This window comes from Monodelphis domestica, chromosome 7 (genome assembly GCF_027887165.1).
Source record: "Monodelphis domestica isolate mMonDom1 chromosome 7, mMonDom1.pri, whole genome shotgun sequence".
Taxonomy (NCBI): domain Eukaryota; kingdom Metazoa; phylum Chordata; class Mammalia; order Didelphimorphia; family Didelphidae; genus Monodelphis; species Monodelphis domestica.
Window position 1 is genome coordinate 194,385,526 of NC_077233.1, and position 13,137 is coordinate 194,398,662.

Below are 13,137 nucleotides of genomic sequence, written 5' to 3' on the forward strand. Positions count from 1 at the left end.
TATTTTTAATGCTTATTACCTGGTGTGACCTTGGGCAAGTCACGAGAAAAAAAAATCTGCTTTCACTTCACATTCCTCATTTATAAAATGAGAGGGTTGGTTCTCAAAATGTTTGATCTTAAGACCCCTTTATAGTTTTTAAAAATTACTGATGCCCCCCAAAGAGCTTTTAATTATAATTATGTTATAGCTATCAATTCTTACTAGATCAGATATTAAAATATCTTAGTATCATTATGAAAATAGTTTTGACATCATGCACCACCTGAAAGAGTCTCAGGAACCCCCAAGGATCTCTGGACCACACTTTGAGAACCATTGACCAAGATGATTTCTCCTAAGTCCCTTCTAATAATCTAGGGTCCTATAAAAATGCTTCAAGTTTAGCTAATTAGCAGCTAGCCAATTAACAAGCTTTTAAAAAATTGGCTATTCTGTGTCAGACACTGTTTTAAGGCATAGGAGATTCAAGTATAAAAACAGTCCATCTTATCTTCTAATAGGTCAACCCCCCCCCCCATGCTGACCCTGCCCCATATAAAATGACAAATAAGGAACAAAACAAAAGAACTTCCAGCCCCATCAATAGCACTGTCAGTTCTTTTTCCTAAGGAGATGGGGGGGGGGGGAAGAACCTATATGTTCCAGAATATTTAGAGCAGTTCTCTTTTTAGCATTAAAGAACTGGAAATCGAGAGGATGTCCATCAGTTGGGGAATGGCTGCACAAGTTGTGGTATATGACTGTGATGGAACACTACTGCTACAGAACCTACAGGCTTTGCTGATTTTCCATTGAGTGGAAGGGCTCAAAGTCTTCATTAGGAGAGAATTTTATTTTAAAACTGACATCTTAAACTGTAAAGCTGTCTGTTACACATCACAATTAAATCATGAGCATCATAAGAAATGATGAATAGTTTAATATTTTTTAAACTTAGAAAGACATACCCCAAATAATGAGTACAATGAAGTAGAACCAAGAGAACATTATATATACAGAATTAACATTTGAAGAATAACTTGTGAATATCCACCTCCCAAAAAAGAAATGATTTTTGTTGATGCTTTCTATGGTACAGGAAGGGGAAGGAGGGGTTGAGATACCTTGGAATTATAATGTAACCAACAAATAAATGAATCAAAATTATATTAAATTTTTTAAAAAGAACTTCTAACGTGTAACTGTTTGTTGCAATTTACAGAAGCTACTGTCACAGGAGGTCAGAGACTCCTTTACATAAAACCTTGTGGTATAAAGGTAACTAGATCCATGACCATTAGTAAACTTCCCTGATCTCTATAACTTATAGTCTTCAGGACTGGTTTGTAGCTCAAAGGCTATGGGTACAAGACAATGGATACTGGGTCAAAAATACCATCCTTATATTTAATGTTTAAAATAATCCCTCCAAACAAACTACCTGCTCCTGGACCCACTTCTTTCTTTCCAACACAATCTGGTAAACTTCCTCACTCTAGTTTCATGCCCCCCCCCCTTTCCCTCTTCCAGCCACATTTTAATGACAGCTCTCAGAAATACTGGGATTAGAAATCTGCTCACTGGAAAAATCCCTCAAGTAACATGATACATATTTTTAGGAAGTAAAATCACTTCTCCATAGAGAGCTGTCAGCTGTAAAATTCAATGGGCTAGGTTTACAAATGAATGATTGCACATTTCAATCATCTGTTTCCAAATACTTTATTATTCAATGAAAATGAGGCCCCAGATAGGAAGTCGACCTGGTTTCTCAAACATGAGCATGGAGTGGCTTAAACATTTGAAAATAACTAAGCTTGTGGCTCAGACCAGAAATAGTTGATAAAGATGCAGAAAGGGAGACATATAATCAATTTGGTGTGACCTGGGAGTGTAAGGACAAATGATCTTTGACTAAGCAAGAAAATCATTTTCTGAAGTGATTTTTATTTTAAAAATCTACAATCAATTGTATGATCAATTTGCCAAAAATTTTAGAGTGAATTTTTTAAAATGAAGACTTGTGATAAGCCTCTCTCCTTTGCTTTTAGACACCAAAAATTGAAACCAGTTTTATACTATGAAATCCAAGGAAGAAATATGTAGCAACTATAGATTTTTTTTCCAGCCTAAAACCTTTCCAAGAAATACCATAGGTTACACTTTTTGAGTAGTGCTAAGACCCAAGTAATAGAGCATTTTTTGGAGGCAGGGAAACAGGAAGGAAGGAAACCAGTAAACACCCCCATGTATATAGGCAGCTCTATAGCCCAGGCTGTCCATGGAGGTAGGAAGACTCAATCAGAAGAAATTCTTAATACTCACTCAGTAAGGTTGCAGGCTACCATAGTGTGGTATCTTTAAATCCTTCAAGCAAGAAGTAGTTTAATTCTTTCAAAGAATATCCAATCAATCTCCTTAGAAGAGGGCTAGCCACAGCTCAGTTTCTGAAGATGGCTGAAGGTGGTCAATCTATTCAATTGTTTTTTGGTTTTCTTATTAGCAGTGAAAGGTGCCTGGGCTACGGATGTAGAAATCCCAAGAGCTCTGAAGTTTATCTCTGCTCGGCAATCAGAGGGGAAGCAAAAGACTAGGTTGTAGACTTCCAGCACTCCAATTAGCTCCTGCTCATTTGAAGATAAATCACCTGCACTCGGTTTAGCAGGAGAGCTAATCATCTGTGTCTGAAATCTGATGCTTGTCCCATTATAAGTTGCTCAAGGTTTGAAGGAAGAAAACTTATAAGGTAAGCCTGGTTACATACTAAACCTAAGCCTTAAGGGTTTGCAGGACTGGCACGCCCCACTAAAGGCAAGGAACTCTGGAGAATATCTCTTCAGGTGTTCAGTTAATGAAGTGATTTTTTGTTTAACCCATCAGGCAGATTCTGCAACTTGTGGGGTCCCAAGAGCAGATGATCTCAAGTATGTTGGCATCCACAGAGTTCAAAAGTGATTGATTTTGTTTTTAAAAAGAAACTACCCTCAATGTACTGAACTTTAGGATTCAGAATGTCAATATATCACCTGTATAATATATAAGAATGTAACTTTGAGCTTATTAATTAAAACCCCTTTTCTATTAGTGTATGTCTAACCCATATAAAGTGCCACTAAGGGCTGAAATAATCATGGATATTGTACAAACATAGAAGCCTAAACTAATAAGTCAAGATAACATTTTTCAAAGTGCTTTTTGAAAAGCATTAACTGCTATAAAAGTAAGATGCTTTCTATTATAAATACATACTTTTTTTTGTCAAACTGAACCTACAAAAACATGCAAATAACATTTTATAAATTTCACTACCTATGATCCTGCCAGGTGGGAAGTCAGTCTTTTTTCTTTTCCCATGGGTTTTTATAGCCCACCTATTTCTCTCCTTTTTTCCTTTATTTCTAACAGATCTTTACATATCCCATATTTTTTTCCTTCCTTCCTTCCTTCCAAAGAAGTCAGAGGGTACAATTCCATTAACAATCAGAAAACTGGAGAGGCAGCATGGTACAGTGGAAAGAATATTGCCTCTGGAATCAGAGGACCTGAGTTCAAATGCTGTCTTACTCCCTGTGTAAACTTAGGTAAATCAATTAACTTCTTTGGGTTTCAGTTTGCTCATTTGTAGAATAAGTAGGCTCAAAATAAATGAGTGGTATGAAATTCAAATAGAAATGGATGGGGGCAAGTAGGTGGCTTAATGGATTGAGAGTCAGGCCTAGAGATGGGAAGTCCTGGGTTCAAATCTGGCCTCAGACATTTCATAGCTGTGTGACCCTTGGCAAGTCACTTAACCCCCACTGCCTAGCCCTTACCATTCTTCTGCCTTAGAATCAATGCACAGTATTGATTCCAAGAGGGAAGGGTTTAAAAAAAAACAAAACAATAAAGTACAAATGGATCCTTGACCTGGCATATTGACTTAGAAAACCATAGATTGACATTACTTATACTGTGTTTTTATTTATTTTCAAACTTGACCCAATCACATTTTCATCTGGGGTGGGGATGAGGGGTGCCTGAAAGGCCAGGGAGTTGCACTGCCCAGAGTCTGTCACTTCTCTATAATAAACTTTAATTCCCTTCCATCTCTAAATCTATGGTCCTACAGTGTTTTTTATTCCTAGTTTCTCGCTATGGTGTGTCATTTACACTATTTTATTTCTAGTTTCTGATCATGGTATATCATGACCATTTTTAAAATCCACTGATCCCCCATTCCACATATTTATTTTACTTCCAGCCCTCATTAATTCGAATACCTAAGAGAAGTCAGAGACAAGTACCTAGGTCCCTGTTATTTCCAGGATTTTATATAGATTCACTGGAATCTCATCATTGGGAAAGTCAAACTCTTGTTAGAAACCCCCTCTCCCACTGATACACTGTGGCACAATCAAACATAATGGACTTCTCAACTAGCAACAATGCAGTGATCCAGGACAATTCTGAGGGACTTGTGAGAAAGAACACTCTCCACATCCAGAGAAAGACTGTGGGAGTAGAAACACAGAAGAAAAACAACTGCTTGATCACATGGTTCGATGGGGATATGATTGGGAATGTAGACTCTAAATCATTCTATTGCAAATAATATGGAAATAGGTTTTGAATAATGATGCATAACCCAGTGGAATTGCTCATCGACTCTGGGAGGAGAAGAAAAGCACATGAATTATGTAACCATGAAAAAATATCCTAAATTAATTAATTAAATAAATTTAGAAATTAAAATTAAAAATTTTTAAATGACCAATATATATATAAGAAAAGAAGTTCCCTCTCCCCATTTCCCAGTCAGTCTTTAGACACTCTCAACCATCCCAGTTGTTGCCTTTGCCCCATGAGTTCACTTTCACTCCCCTCTGACTTATGAAACATTTGGCTTCGAGAGCTACTGGGAGAGTCCTAGCCAGCAAAGTCTGTGCTATCCCATTTTATACTGACAAATTCCATGCACAGTGCTCTAAAGCTTCGTGATGTCCATACCCTCAAGTCTTCATGAGGATGGCTCCTACCCAAGAGAATATCGACACAGGGCAGGAGGTGGGGTAGAGCCCAGATTGCCTCACTTATCTCAGACTTTCTTAGTCTTTGGCTTGTTCATTCTATCAACCCTTTATCAGTGGTCTTTGGACTCATTCTTGTTAAAATCCAAACATTAGTTGGTTATAAAAAAACAGGATTGCTCCTTCTCAAAGAGGTCAAGTAGCTAAAATAGCATGCCTCTGAAGTAAATACATAATAGGCATAATAATAGTAATAATAAGAATAATGGTTACCATTTATATAGAGCCTACTAGGTACAAATTTTATCACTTTACAAATTTTATCTCATTTAATCCTCACAACAGTCCTGAGAGGAAGGTGCTATTATTTATCCTCATTTTATAGGTGAGGGAATTAAAGGAGACAGAGGCTAAGTGACTTGCCCAGCATCATACAGTGAGTAACTGTCCAAGGCTAGATAATAATGCTATTGTTATCATTATTATTGATGATGATAATAAGCAATAGCCAACAATTATATAATACTTGCTATTTGTTAGGTATTACGCTAAGCACTTAACACATTTTATCGCATTTGATTCTCATGGCAACCCTGGGAAGTAGTTTTATTATTTCTATTTTACAAGGGAGGACACTGAGGCACACAAGGGTTAAATGATATGCCCAGGGTCACACAGCTCATAAGTGCCAGAGGCTAGATTTCATTGAACTTAGGTCTTCTTGACTCCAAGACCAGAGTTCCATACATCATACCACACAGCTTCCTCATGCATGCATGAATATAGTGGGGTTCTTAGTGAGAAGGGAATTAAAAAAAGATCAGAAATTTAGTGTAGGGAAATGTTAGCAAGTAACTTGCTGGATGTAGAATCTAGGCACAAAGACCAACTTCTTTGTTGGATATTAAATACCTTTCACAATCTGGTCAAAAGCCACTTTTCCAGGCTTATTATAAGAGAATCCGTCACAGTTAAAACAAACTCACCTCCTCAGGGACAACATTCCATGTCCATGTCTTTGCATGGGCTGTCCCACGTTCCCCTTCATATCTGGAATAAATTCCTTTCTCACCTATGCCCCCCTCTCTCTGTCTCTGTCTCTGTCTCTCTCTCTCTCTACACACACACACATGCATACTACACACTTAACCTATATATTACTTTGTTTCTAAGAACTTTTCTAAACACAAATCATAGTTTTATACCATCAACATACCAGTAGATCAGATCTATGAAGACATGGAACAGAAAACAAAGCAGAAATACTCCCAACCTTAAAAATCTGATTATTTTGATTGCAGATGAAGTGATTCTCTAACACCTGATGGCTTCTCCCTTGACTAAATTGCAAAGCTTGAAAAGCAATGAACAATCCTAACCATTTTACAGGGCTCATATCATTACATTTATAAGGGACGCCAACCTGCACTTACTCAAAAAGAATGAAATGTTCCTTGAAATAAGTGAAAACAGAAATTATGCCTGTAAATATTAACAGGGTATAATATTTTTGGGGAGGTTCTGAATGGCTATCCTAAAAAGAACACACTTTGGTTCAAAGATACCTTCTTTAGAGATCATTTTTTCATCCATCCCTTCTCATCCACTAAGGAGAGGAAGCTGAGGCATCTGCCCATTTATTGTTGTTTGTCCTTCATTTTCAGAGGATCAATGACATCATAGGCGATGTCTTGATGTGCAAATGAATTGGATTTAAGTGAGGCAGAGTTGCACAAAGTCATCAACCTTATGGTATATGATGGTGATGGAATACTACTGTACCGTAAGGAATGATGAACTGGAGGATTTCTATATAAACTGGAAGAACCTCCAGGAATTGATGCAGAGTGAAATGAGCAGAACCAAGAGAACATTATACACAGAAAGTGAAACATTGTGGAACAATACAATGTAATAGACTTTGCTAATACAAGACAAACCCAAGGGACTTATGAGAAAGAATGTTATCCACATTGAGAGAACTGTGGGAGTAGAAATGCAGAAGAAAAACAAATGACTTGTCATTTGTTTATATGGATATATGATTTGGAGTTTTGGTTTTAAAAGATGGTTCTATTGCAAAAATGAATAATATGGAAATAGGTATAAGTGATAACATTTGTATAACTCAGTGGAAGTGTTTAATGGATCCAGGAGGTGGGAAGGAAGAGGGGAGGGAAAGAAAATGAAATATGTAAACATGGAAAAATATAAAATCATCAGCCTCTTCCATAAAAACCACAGGACTTAAGAGGAAAAATAGGGTTAGGGTTATAAAAATTTCATCAGTGACAGATTAAAAAATAGGATTCTAACAACCAAAAAAGATAGCACAGCTATATAAATGTTAAATGGTTAAGAAATAGATAAATATTACACATAAATAGTGGCCCTATTCCTGGTCTTTGTAGCCCAGGCTGCACATGCAAGTTGGGCTGGCTATTAACTCAAGCCAGAGGAGATTTGTTTGGACCAGCCCATCTCTGTTCACAGATTCTACTTCACCAGAAAATTATTATAATAATAAATATGACATTTTAATTTTTAAAAGTCCTGAAGTTTGCCAGTGAAAATTGTACAGGAAAAAAAGCTCAAAACTTGTGTTCCATTCAAAATGTTTTATAATATATCAATTGATATCAAATTCACATTTTCAAAATGCATATTACAATAGAAATGTCTGTAGTTTACTTCTTTAACCAATTTGACACAGTTTACAGAATCAAAAATTGCTCATAAATGTTTTTTGAAGATAATTCCAAAGAAGGGGAGGCAGAGAAGGAAGAGGAGGTGAAGGGAATAGGAAAAAGAGAGAGAGAAGAGAAGGGAAGCAGAAAAAAGAAAGTGAAATTGTAAATGACCAGGCCTGACCTTAAAGAAGAGATAAAAGAAAGTGGTGCAAGAGGATTGGTGTGGGGCACAGCATATAATGTAGGACTTGGCTGATGTGTTGGGTTAGTTTGTTATTTATTACAAGAGACTGAGGGTGGCGTTGAGGAGAGAGAGATTGGGAATTGAGGTGGTATAAAAGGAAATAATGTCAAGAAAAATTTTAAAAAAGGAAATCACCACAAAGATGAACATCTAAAAATATAGTGTTTCTAAAGTCTGATTCTTAAAACTGCCCTAAGAATGACACATCCTACATTTATAAATTGATATTTCAACCTCCAGCTCCCAAGTTGATGTAACTCAGCCAACTCCTTGAAAAGAAGACAGGCAGAACAGACTGTATAGTGTACTAGTATGGTGGATTTCATTGTATTTTTTGACACAATAGGAACAATCCAAGTTAGTTGTGTTAGGTGACAATTTTGCCAACAGTTGAATATATGGAGAATCTGAAAAGGACTAGTTCTTGGGAGAATCTAGAGTAAACATCAATGGTTCGAAAATTATTCTGAAATTCTACTGCTCTGTGCTACAAATTATTATCTCCTCATTACTAAAAGCAAAATTACTTTGCTCAAAGACACTGTGTTTAAAACAAAACAAAAATTGCTAAATTACCTGAGGCACAGAGATTGACATTTGCCATTTGTGACATTTCTGCTTGAATTCAAGTCCAAATCCAGAAAGGAATTAGGAGTCATGCAAATGTCCCATCAAGTCGTGAAGCCTGTAAACAACACAAAAAAAGAACCATAACATTTTGCATATAATAAAGACACACTGAATTTTGGGAATAGCTAATCATTGTGCACAGATGTCCCAAGCACAACATAATAATACAACTGGCAAAGTCTACTTAGTAATGTGCCACAATAATATAAAATGTAGTTTCTGGTAAGTCCCTGAATACAGGTTAAATCTAATTTATGATTTTACCCACTAGTTAATCTAAATTCAGAAAGTATCAAAGTAGGTAGCACAATTCAAGCTAATCCCAATCAGCCCATCCAGTGACTGAACAGGAATCCTTTCTTCAGGATCCTTGACCAAGAGGTCATCTAACTTTTATACACCTGAAGATTTCCATATAAAAATCCTTTTTCCTCTCTAGGTGATGTTCTACTTTAGACTAGTTCTAATTGTTGTTATTCCTTATATCATGCAAAAATCTGCCCCCCTTGAAACTTCCCACTTCTTTTCTATGAGGCCAACTAGAAGTAGCCTGGAAAGAGAAAGCCAGGAAAGGTAATGGGAGATAGACATTGTTAAGAGTCACATCAATGGACATGACCACTATAAATGACTTCCTACTGTTACTGTATGGGTAGCTTGGTGGCCCAATGGATAGAATACTGGGATTGGACTCAGGAAGACTTGTCTTCAAGAGTTCAAATTCAGCCTCAGACATTTATTAGCTGTGTGATCCTTGGGAAATCATTTAACTTTGCCTCAGTTTCCTCATCTGTGGATGTGGAGAAGTAATTGAATGGCAAACTATTGCAATATTTATGAACACAAGGCAGATCCAAATATATTACTCTTCTTTTTAAAAAATTATTTTATATTGCTCTTCCAAAAATTAAAGTGACTATAGAAAATATGGTTAGTCGGATAGGTCATACTAGGATGCAAGTTTCCTAACATGTTTTACAATATACACAGTCCTCTAAAAAGCAAACAAAATAACAGAACAAAAACAACGACAATAAAAACCACTCAACATTCTGAATTAATTGCACAGCAATTTTTAAAAATATCTATAGATTTCTAAACAACTGTTAGAATTGGCTAAACCCAAGGTAAGCATCAGAAACAAATCCCATAGGATCACAGATTTACAGCTAAAAGGGACTTGCAAGGTTACTAAATCCAATCTCATTACTGAAAAAAAAAAGTTTTATTTGTTTTCATCACCCAAGATTGGCTTTCTCACCCTTCTACCTCCTCCACTCCCCCAACTGAAAACATGTATGATTAATCAAAGCAAGTTTCCACATTGGCCATTTCCAAAATCATTTTTGTCTCATTCTGCCTTCTGAGTTTTTCTTCTCTCTGGCAGGAGGTATATAGCATGTTTCATCATTAACCTTCTGGAATGTTGCTTGGTGATTACCCTGATAAGAGTTTAACAATATAGAATTCCATCACATTTCCATATCATAACCCATTCAGCAGTCTCCAACTTATAGGTATTCCTTCAGATTCCTTTCCTTTGCCATCTCAAAAAAGTTATGAATAATTTTCTAAATCCTTAGAATTTGCTTTGAACAAATCTTTCCCTAAATCTATTCTCCATCTAATTTCTGCTCTTTTTTTTTTGCTCTCCTATTTTCCAATGGAATGAAATGGATTTTGAACCCAACTCTGTGGGTATAGTCTTCCTTCTTCTGACCAGTTCCCCAACGGCACTGAGAATGAAGTTCGTGTGTCAGCCTCCCCCAATTCCTCTTCCTTATCTGGATGGATATTTGCCTGAACTCCTTGATATAGGTCCCAAAGGCACATATTCGATCTGAGTTAGAGACTTCTGCACCAGACCAGGATTATGCTGTTGTGTTACTGAAAAGTTATCCTTGTTGCTAATCAAATTTATCTGACAAAGCAGCAAGGGGAAAGAGCTACAACACTTTAGCAGACCCTTAGGGCTCCCCATACTACAAGCGAATATTAGCTATAGCAGCTTTATTAAAGCGAGCAAAGGGAACAGTAATGAATGTTTTTAAGTCACTTTAAGGTTTATGGAACTTTTCTCCCAACAATCCAGTGAGACAGACCATAAAAATGTGATTATCCCCATTTGGTAGATGAGGAAACTGACTCTGAGAGACTGGGTGACTTCTCCAAGAATACAGCGGGTAAAGCTAGAAGTTGATTGTTCAATTTTCACCGTGAATATTGAAAGCAATGATATGGGCAATCCATAATACAGGGCTTGATTTATTGTTTTGTTGATTGACTAGACTTAAAGTGATGGAGAAGGTGCCAATAATTTAAACTTTATTTAAAAAAAAATCTTACCTTCTGTCTTAGAATTGATGCCAAGTATCAATTCCAGGGCAGAAGATTAGTGAGGGCTAGGCAACAGGGGTTCAGTGACTTGTCCAGGGTGACACAGTTAGGAACAGATAAAATTTAAATTGTGTGCTTCATATATTTTCCCCTCCTTAGAAAGTCTGTTGTCAAATCTCTGGCTAAAGCCACCCTTCACATTCCAAATATACCAAGTCTGCTGTGCTTCCTTTCCATTACACCATTTTTGTAAGTAGCAATAAACCACTTTCAATGTTCCTATCTGTGTGCCCCAAAAGGCACCCCCCCAACAAAAAGAGAAAAGTTAACTAAATAATTGTCATCTGAGAGTTAACAGAGATGCAGAAGAGAAAACCTGGAGCCTGGGAAGAAAGTGTAAGAAAAAATAACACAAATGCCAAGCAAAAACAAAATAGCTATGCCAAAGTGGCCTCTCTTACTTCTATTTCTAATTCCTGTTTCTTACCCAAATATAAGGAAAGAAAAGGAAATGATTGATGGCTTTGGCAGTCGAGGGCAATGCTTTCTTACCACCCAGCCAATGAATTTCCCCTGCCCTTCCAATGGGTTTGTCCTGATAACAGATACCTGTGCAAAACTACAAAAGCTACTCTATTAGGAAAGAAACCCAATACAGTTAAAAAAAAAAGTTGGAGGGGAATAAAATTGCTCTCAGCTAAGTTAACTGCCAATCAACCTCCCGGGCTAGAAATGTTCTTCCAACTGTAGAATCCATAGCAATGGCATCTTAGTGGGGAGAGCCCTGGTAGGGATGCTGCCACAAATTTCCCCCAGGCTTTCTTTACTTGAGCTAGCAAATGCACTTCTTACTGCACACAGGCAAATGATCTTCCTAACGGGCTCAGATTTGGGTTTTTCACCAAATTGATATATGTACATTCAAAGTATACAGAAATGGGGGGGGCAGCTGGGTAGCTCAGTGGATTGAGAGTCAGGCCTTGAGACAAGAGGTCCTGAGTTCAAATCTGATCTCAGACACTTCCCAGCTGTGTGACCCTGGGCAAGTCACTTAACCCCCACTGCCCAGCCCTTACTACTCTTCTGCCTTGGAGTCAATACAGAGTATTGATTCCAAGATGGAAGGTGAGGATTAGAAAAAAAAAAAAGTATACAGAAATGTCTATAATTAGAGACACAGCAAGCACTGAAGCAAAGAGCTCTGCTGGAGGACCAAAGCTTCAGTTCTTCCTCTGAGCCTTTCTCCCTTAGTGACCCTCGGGCAGCAAATAACCTTCCGTGGACCTTAGTTTCCTCATGGGTCAAATTTTACTCTATGGCCTCTGGGGTCTCTTTAAGCTCTAGATTTCAAATTCTATGAATGTCACTAGCATACACGCTGTGTGCAAATACACACACACACATAGAGCTCATCTACATATGGCAGATGAATTACCAGGCATAGAACTCCTTATGCCATAATAATTTGCAGAATTTTGTTTTTCAGCAATACATTTTTAAAATTTTTAATATTATTTTTTTATTTTTACATTTTTCCATGGTTCCATGATTCATGTTTTCTCCCTCTCCCAGAGCTGACAAGCAATTCTATTGGGTTATACATATGTACATACATATATACATATAGATAGTTTTGTGTTACAGTGGCTAATCATTGCTTCCATATCGGTCGTTTTAGGATTGTTTTTCTGTTTTGTTTTCTGTTTTTTTTGTCTCTGCTTTTTTTTTTTAAGAACATTTTGAGAAATTAAGGAAATTAAAAATTATTACTAGATTCCTTAATATGTTCAAATAGAGTTCCTCTCCTTTTAACTCAGCAGCCTTCTGGCCGAATTTTCCAGTTCCTCTTCCCCCCTGGACAGAGAACAACTCAAATTATAGTAATAAAATGATCACTCACTAAAAATACATATTATCACTCAAACCTATTTCCATATTGTTCACTTTTGTCATAGAGTAATATTTTAAAACCAAACCCCCCCCCAAATCCCAAATAAAAATTTAAAAAAATGAAAATCAAACCAAAGCCCCAAATCCTATGCCCATATAACCAAGCGATACATCATAGGTTTTCTTCTGGGTTTCTACTCCCACGGTTCTTTCTCTAGATGTGGATAGCAATCTTTCCCCTAAGTCCATTTGGAGGAATCCCAATTAGAAAAGCCCACACGCAGTCGCTGCTTTGTCCGTGGACGTGTACAACTCAGTCCTTCCAACAGTTTCCAAAGTATGGTGTGAAATGACTTTT

The 13,137-nt window shown here is 37.0% G+C and overlaps 1 protein-coding gene across 5 annotated transcripts in view; it reads right to left on the bottom strand.

Moving 5' to 3' along the window:
* KANK1 (KN motif and ankyrin repeat domains 1) overlaps positions 1 to 13,137 on the bottom strand; it is a 282,637-nt gene that overhangs the window by 77,924 nt on the left and 191,576 nt on the right. For all 5 annotated transcript variants that reach the window (XM_056806226.1, XM_007498584.3, XM_016423970.2 and 2 more), the window contains one exon: positions 8,499 to 8,607. In XM_056806226.1, the coding sequence (XP_056662204.1) occupies positions 8,499 to 8,535 (37 nt within the window). In that variant the 5' untranslated portion in view covers positions 8,536 to 8,607. The remainder of the gene's footprint in view (positions 1 to 8,498; positions 8,608 to 13,137) is intronic.